The 8507-nt window shown below is 41.2% G+C and overlaps 1 protein-coding gene across 5 annotated transcripts; it reads left to right on the forward strand.

Moving 5' to 3' along the window:
- Nucleotides 1–145: 145 nt before the first annotated feature.
- LOC106650852 (lipase 3-like) lies at nucleotides 146–8211 on the forward strand. 5 transcript variants are annotated; one of them, XM_023463084.1, is made up of 14 exons: nucleotides 146–463; nucleotides 1445–1580; nucleotides 2066–2306; nucleotides 2486–2561; nucleotides 2780–2936; nucleotides 3364–3451; nucleotides 3705–3793; nucleotides 5045–5152; nucleotides 5518–5716; nucleotides 6305–6666; nucleotides 7079–7237; nucleotides 7344–7428; nucleotides 7588–7733; nucleotides 7804–8211. In XM_023463084.1, the coding sequence occupies exons 2-14, from the start codon at nucleotides 1497–1499 to the stop codon at nucleotides 7960–7962; spliced, it is 1953 nt and encodes a 650-aa protein (XP_023318852.1). In that variant the 5' UTR covers nucleotides 146–463; nucleotides 1445–1496; the 3' UTR covers nucleotides 7963–8211. The 5 variants fall into 5 exon arrangements, with proteins under 5 accessions (XP_023318852.1, XP_014224569.1, XP_014224568.1 ...); XM_014369083.2 differs by having other exon boundaries at nucleotides 146–458; XM_014369082.2 differs by lacking the exon at nucleotides 146–463 and adding an exon at nucleotides 485–896.
- Nucleotides 8212–8507: the final 296 nt, after the last annotated feature.

Consider the following 8507-nt stretch of genomic DNA (forward strand, 5'->3'; position numbering starts at 1 on the left):
AGGCAACATTACTGAATGGACATAAATAATGCGTGTATAATTATCCGGCGCACACGTCGCCGGGGTTCACCCGGGGTCAAAAAGAGAGACGCCTCGGCGAGCGTGCGATCGCGCGCGCCCGAATCCGAGTAACGAGCTGCGCGATCGTGTGTCTAGTCGAGCGCGGCCAAGGTGTCACGACACTCGCGTATATCTTTGCACACATCTCACTGCCGCGTCCGCGCCTGTCTAACTCGGTCGAGAATTTAATATTCACGTTCAGATCCGTTTTCATAATCGAAAAATCTTTTCGACATTTCTCACCATCAAAAAGTGTGCGACACCTGGATGGATATCGGCTTTTAAGGATATAGTTTTCTTGCTTCGCGTTGCTTTGCTCAGCTAAAAAAAAAAAAAAATAAGATCGGAGAGCAAGAGCGCCCAATTGATTGCTGCGAGTATTGTTATCCTAATATTGAGTAAGGTGATTCTTTATTAAAACAAAACACACAAAAAAAACTTGATGTGACTGTAACGGTTGGTGTCTGCGCTGAGCTGCCCGAGCGACCGCGACCTGGAGAGGCTAGTTTCGTTCGAGCATCAGTGCGCGATTCAATATCCTCGATATTGTGACACAGCATTTATCGAGAGCTCGGCCGAACTTCTATTATATCTATACGTAAAACTTGCCTACATGTCTGTGTGAAAATTTAAAACATTTTAAACGAGTGAATTATCCATATTTTGCGAGAAATATTTTATTATTCATTTTCTTTCAACTTTTTTTGAGCGACGATTTACGAATGAGCCGCAGTGGAAAAACGCCTGATCGTACCGATTCCCACAGCCGGTCAAGCGCACCGACGAGTCGTTTCCTCACGATCACGCCATTCTTGAAAATATTTTCCAGCTGAAATGTGTGTAATCGCATCATCGTTTAATTGTATAAAATTTAATCGATTCTGCGAGTCATTCGATTTTTCGTGAAAAATCCGGTTGCTCTTTCTCTTTCGCTCTCTTTCTTTCACTTCTTCTCTGTCTCTTTCTATACTTCTTTTCGTGTGTTAAATAACTAATAAACTTCACTTGTCAATTATTTTAATCCAGACTACAAATTAGTCTATAATACAATAGACGCATATAACAAAAACCATGCAAAATTTTAATCGCACGAAGCAGCTCGAATTCATAGTACTAATAATGTGTCGGAGAAGACTCGGCCGTTGTAACTCCTATAATTGATAAAAGAAGTTGAGTAAATTCGTTGAATAAAAACAAAAACGGCCGGTTACATAAGTTGCAGTTTATAATAAAATTACACGCGATGGACTGCGGTAAAGGGTTCGAAAGCTTTAGGATGTATGAGCACTTTTTTCTTATACCAAAAAAAACCAGCGTGACAGCCACGCGATTGTCTAATCCCACTAAAACGAACGTAAAACTTTTGTCACTCTCACAAATAAAGGTACGTCGGCTACGACAACTGGCCAGTCAAGCTGAGGATCCTGGCGTTAATCATGTCGATCAGCGCATTGGTGCTGCTCACCACCGCGGCCATCGTCGTGGGCGAGAACTACTTTGATACCAGCGGCAGAAATCTGGTAATTACACTCTGATTCGTGATTATTATTATTTTTTTTTCTGTTATGACATAATTTCACGGCGTCACCCGAGTTGCACAAACCGGTATCGCGTGAGTAATCGATGGCCACAGCTTTTTTTTGTGATAACTACTTTTATGATTTTGTGCATTTTTAATCAGCCGTTAGATGTGCACTCTTTAAAAGATTTTTCACACAAAAGTACTCGATCATCGAATGCTGAATGTGCACGAATTAGCTAGGAAATAATAGAATTATTTTGCCGTTCGTTCGAACCAGGAAGCGATCTTATGCTAATGTAAAATAAATAAACCCGAATGATGACGCGTACCCATTGTAAGCTTGGAAAACAATTATTTATGTCGGATTAAATGAGCGCAGTCGATAAATAATGCGCTGTACAAATAATTAAGCATGCGTGCGTCGCGCTCGCGTTTTTCCAAAGCACTCGAACTTTCATCCTTATATCGTATCGATGGTTACAGTATCAACTCAACGTACTGCCGGAATACGAGCTGGAACGCTATGCCTTTCCACCGGTGCTGCCGATGTCCGAGTCGGAGATCGACGCGTTGGACTTCGGGCCAGGCAAGGAGACGATACTTTATCGGATCTCGTCGGGGCCAAAGTCACCCAAGAGGCAGGGCAAAAAGCCGGTATTCATCGAGAACGCCATATTATGCGACAACGATCCTTGCGAAGTTAACAAACCCAAGATTGCAGTTGGTAAATCATCTCTATCTCTCATACACATATTCTTTATAGTCGTAATGTTTACAATTAGTCTCGGGGATCGAATATCCCAACATAATCTTAAAACTCTATTGCAATAAATCTCCAGTACATGGAACTGCTTTGCGTGGCTAACATGCGCTTATAATTACGTATCTTTTAAAACGTTGCAGCTTACATCTTAGTGGATCGAGGCTACGACGTCTGGCTGGGCATAGGTAACAGCACCATCGCCAAGAATCCTCAAACGTAAGTTCCGCAACGCACCATAATTCCCGCGCATAAAACTTCAAGATTATAAAAATAACCGCGCGCTCGAACATTACATATTGAGAAAATGAATAGAGCTCTCGAGCGTACGCGCGGCTACTGCCAACGATTTTATACATTTAGATTATATGCGGCGATATGCTTTCGCATAAATGCTATATAAACGTGCCTCTTTATTCTTTATCATGAACGCGCAGGAGCGAGGAGAACGAGAGGAAGCGATTGGAGCTGGTTGCCCAATATATACTGGCCTCGACTCAGGCCGACGAATTGACAGTTATGGGTCACTTCAATGGCTCGGTGCAGTTCTTCGGTATGACCGCGCCCAGGATCACCCCCGATGATAAACCACAGGTACGTACAATTCCATGCATACGTGTAACACACGATGTGTGTATTATACGTCACATTCATTCGAGCCACCACCTATTTTGCTTGTTCTCTCTTTCTCTCTCGTAAGAGTACGAGCTAAAAGTTTGTGCCACTGGTCGAGCTCGCGCGTCGATTTAATAACCTGCTATTACGGCGCCTTGTTTTATGAATTGTGAGCGTAGTGTTATATCGCTCGCTGCAGCAATTTTCTCGTTCTCCCTCCCCACAAGCATTTACGACGCAAATGTATATATCACTCAAAAGGTTGTTGAAAACTTTTCGTAATTCTTTCGAGCGATGCAGCGCAGTACATGACATTATTATACCTCATTGGACATCGAACGCTTTTTTTTACATGAAAACTTGATGATTTTTTCTAACGAGAGCTATTTGTTTTTTCCATACGCAGCAGTCCAAATTTTCCAAGTGGTTGGAAAACATACCCGGTGTCAAGACCATTAAATCTTTATATAAGAAAGGAACAGGTTTTTTACGAAGTAATATTCCACTTTTATAATTATATAAATAATTAATTACGATTTATTAAGTTCTCTTTTTCCATAACTACACTATGAGCTGAATCGAAGGTGATTGAATGAATAAAAAAAAATGTAATGTGCTTTTAGGAAAATAGGCAATATTGCTTTTATATATAGATGTGCTTCTTGTATATAATGTGAATAAATGCAGTTTTTTGCGATTATTATAAGCCGTTAGTTGTCAATGTTCTTTATCAATTAATATTTACAGAGGGCTACAAAGATGTAGTCGAAAAATTCGATAACATCGGACGTAAGATTACATACATCGCCGATGATCCGAATATACGCGATTTGAAGGTAAGCAAAATCCCACCACGTTTTTTTTCATCAATATATACTGCATTTTTCTATCTCTATTTATAAATAAATTCTCAAAGCGTCAAAAAGTGAGATGTCTCGCGCACGTCGCGGGTAACGCAATTCACGCGTATTAGTTGATACCCGCACGACTGATTCGTATACAATTTACAACATCTTTGCGGGAGCTAAGAAAAAAGTGACGCTGCTGGCGCTGCACACGTGTGCGGAATAAAACGCACTCAGCGAGGAATTGACGCCGTCCGTCGCGAGATCATTGCTGTCTTTTAGATGCTTGATTTAGCAAAAAAAGAAAAAACAACGCCGCCACTGCTGCCACGCGAGACGTTTATTTTCAGAGATATATGTGAGAATTATTGTCTCTCGCGGTGCAACGACGTAATAATCGTATAAAATAATACACGAGCATTTGATGAATATACGCGGACCACAAGAATATAATACTCGGGTCAATCGTAAATTTGATTTAAAGCTAATATAATGTGTATACCACACTTGTCCCATATTCCACATTCTACTTAAATACCAAAGTTAGAGGTATCATCTTTTTTACTTCACTTAAAGACGTGTCCTCTCGAACGAGACGAAAAAAAAATGACATGCACTCGAGAGACGCTCGTGTACTTCTTTATTTTGATCCTACAGCGATCAAGTTCGCACGGCCACGCAGGTATTAAATAGGTAGAGGGAACGCACGAAATTTCGCAAGATGTACATTTTTCTCTGGCACTCCGTATGCAATAACTATATGCGTGCACGCGCTCTTTTAGCCGCTGAGCTTCACGCGTCGGTGATGTCCTTGACGATATCAGTGTGTTAGTATTATACGACTGCGCGCGCGCTACGTTACGCGTTGTGCACTTGTCTACTTTGTGCGCGCGTATACGACCGTAGAAAAATTTATCGACCAGATATTTCCACCGGGATAGTTTTTTTCCCCCTTTTCTCTCGCCTTTTTATTGTTGCTGCTCTCGAAGCAAAGAGAAGACTCCCGCGTGCTGGAAGGTGCAAAAATATAGTCGCGTCTTTGGTGTAAGCAGAAACTGTTTGTGCGACGCATCTCGATGTAGCTATAAACTGCCTTTTTTGGATCGTTTTTTCTTGTATTCAGAGAGAAAAACCGAAATGAGAAATGCAGTACTGGATATGCTGGGCGAGCGAAACTTTGTATTGAACGATGTTTTATATCACATGAAAAATGTTTCCCCGTTTTGATTGTTCTTTTTTCAGGACACAGTGATGAAAGCTTGGGGCTTCATGATGAACATGGTCTTACCGACGCTCACCATAAAAAACTTTTCCGAAATGATGGATCATCCGGACGTGTTTTTAGATACAGTAATTATATTTCATTATTCATGAGCGCGAATCAATTCATTTTCCCCTCGAGTCTTTTGCGAAATATCAAAACGCCCGAGATATGCGCGGCGCTTAACAACGCTGATTTCATTATGCACGTTTCCGCTCAAATTCAAGCTGCAGTTCGTTTCGTCAGCCTCGACTCTCGCGAGGCGTAATAATAAACTAATTTTTTCTATCTCTCTCTTTCGGTTGAATTTTTCTTCCAGTTTTCGCAAAATACGTAGAACACCGCATAGAACGCGCGATCGAGCAATGTAATTTCGACGCGACGCGAAAAATTTCGCAATGATCGCCAATAAAGTAATTAAGGATAAAAAAACGGTCGATGTATATGTACGCAGGCACAGCTGATATGTAAACACGGCTACCTGGCGGAATCGCATCAAGTGGAGACTGCGGACGGTTATCTGTTGACGGTACACAGAATACCGGGCCACGATTCCGAGACGTCGTTCAACGGGAAACCTGTCGTGCTGCTGCAACACGGCTTACTGGGCAGCTCGGCGGATTGGGTAATGCTCGGACCGAATCAGTCGCTCGGTAAGATCATGCCAAATCAAATTAATAATGTGTGCAACAAAAAAAGTCGACGATCGCGTTCGATGAGGTTTTTTTTATCATCTTCATTGGGACTCGATGAAAAATAATCTTCCGTCAGCGGGCATTAGCGAACGTTCTTGAATATCGGTTAATTAAAAATGATTTGCAATTTATCCCCGATATATAACGAGTAAGAGACCGTAATAAAGGTGTAATCGCCATTAAAAAAATATATAATTTGCGAAATTCGGCGTATTATATGCATGACGTCAATTTACTGCACATCTCCAGATTACTCGGTCGAATTTGGTCAAAACTTTCCGAAATTATTGAACTTGGTGCGATGCGTATACGTTTCGAATTGGTTGCCTCGGGGAAGATTTGCACAATCATATTACTCGCTAAACTCAGGTGCAAACAAAGCTGCCGCACTGCTGACTGCAAAGTTAACTCGCGCACCAAAGTTTAACGATCTTGCAATTGGCCTGGGTCGTAAACTGCCACTACAGCAGTGCACACTGCTCACACACACGTACATGCCTTCTTACAATGATGTATATACTTATGGGTGCTCACGCTGATCCGCAGCGTATTATTTGTCGAGGGCCGGTTACGACGTGTGGATGGGCAATTCGCGCGGCAACACGTACTCCAAGGCCCACGTGAACGTGACTGCGAGCGACTCGGCCTTCTGGGAGTTCTCCTGGCACGAGATGGGACTGTACGACTTGCCCGCGACCGTAGATCACATACTCAACGTCACGGGCCGATCGACGCTCGACTACGTGGCCCACTCGCAGGGCTCGACCATCTTCCTAGTGATGATGTCCGAGAGGCCCGAGTACAACGCCAAAGTGCGCAGGGCAGCGCTCATGGCGCCGGTGGCCAATACGACTCACACGAAGAGTCCCATAATCGGTGTATTCACGAAAATATCGACGCCTCTATACGTGAGTAATTGATATTTTCACTATTCCTAGTAGGGTTTCTCAACATAAATTATTGCCTAATGATCGAAAAATGGTTATTTAAAAGGTTTTAAAATACATCACTGTTAATTGACTTGTTTTTCATTGCTTTAAATACGATAATACTACTTTGAAGCCTTCACCACTAGATGGCGAAAACCTTTATCTGTAAATCTGCAAGTGGCAAAGTCAAAATAATTCCATATATCCAATCAAGATTTATTAAAATTCCATCTTAATCCCTCTTGTCGTGGGCATAATCAAATAATAATCAAATAATCCAAAAAATTTATATTTCGTAATAACGGCAAGATAAAATGTTGAGCATTTCTACCAAAAATTCAACAAGATAATATTCAATCGAAAACTAAAATGTCTCGATGACGATCGAAAGTATGTGATCAGATTTTTCGGAGTAAACGACTTTTTGCCGACGAACGCCTTGCTCACGAAAATCGGCCGAGAAGCTTGCGAAGCTCGCACGCCCTATCAAGTCGTCTGCAGCAACATACTGTTCATGATAGTCGGCTACGACGTATCGCTCTTCAACAAGGTTCGTATAATATGCCGTCTACGTTACACAAACGATTTGTACTATATATTATCGTCGAACGATCGCTCAGCGAAGATTTTTGCTTCTTTTACGTTGAATTTCTCAGACTACCATACCGATTCTGCTTGGACATTCGCCGGCTGGTAGCTCGATAAAGCAATTGTTTCACTTTGCTCAAGTACACACCTCGAGTAAGCAAATACATATAATACGACATTAACTGCCTGCGCTCGGCGCTGCATTTTCCCCCTTTGCCTTGAGATGCAAGCCATGCTATAGCTGCGTGCCTGCAGTTAATATTTTTCTCTTTCTTTCTTCCTTCGTCATAATATTGGTTAATATCTGTACAGAAAAATTCCGTCAGTTTGACTTCGGCTCGAGCAAGATGAACGTTATTTTTTACAACTCGACCGAGCCACCGGAATACAAGATGGAGCACGTCAAGATTCCCACGGCCATTTATTACGCTCACAACGATCTCGTCGCCGACTCACGGGTAAATTTTCCGATATCGACGCGCATTTTCCATCGGACTAATTGACAAGCTTAATATCTTTTTGTCGCAGGACGTCGAGACGTTGGCACAAGTACTGCCGAACGTGAGAGTGCTGGACAAGGTTCCAGACGAGCACTTCAACCACATAAGTTTCTTGTACGCCATGAGCGCGCCAGGACTTATTTACAAGCCAGTAATAGACTTTCTGCAGAATTCATCGATTGTATAATATATAATATAATATATATATAGTTGACTTGGCAAACGCTCGGCCTCTTCAAGTCATAAAATGTTAATATACCTAGTCATAAATCGAGTTAATCGATTTTCGATACATATCATACACTATCAACTTCTAAGTTTGTTGACTGTATCATACCTTTTACGCTCCCTTCTTCCTCGTTCCATACACGATACAATTCTGCGATTGTATAAATATATTATTAAGAAAATAAATTGTAGATTACATATACAGATACACGCACTCACACATATTTAAATAAATAGTTTCTGACCCTCAGAGATGCTTTATAGTTATTCTCAGAAAATATAGCGTGTACTGTAACATTTATACTCGTAAGCATCATAAAAATCTACACTGATAAAAAAAACTATAAATTAAATGCAGAATTAAATGTAAAATCTAGACATTAAAATTAAAGTAATCGATACCGAATTTCATTTTAGGAATTTTTACATGAAATATTCATTGAATATCAGTACTGATTAATTTTTTTACATAAACTGCACAAAAATTTATGAGAATTCAAGTAC

The sequence above is a fragment of the Trichogramma pretiosum genome, unplaced genomic scaffold (assembly GCF_000599845.2).
Source record: "Trichogramma pretiosum strain Unisexual culture from Peru unplaced genomic scaffold, Tpre_2.0 scaffold19, whole genome shotgun sequence".
Classification (NCBI taxonomy): Eukaryota; Metazoa; Arthropoda; class Insecta; order Hymenoptera; family Trichogrammatidae; genus Trichogramma; species Trichogramma pretiosum.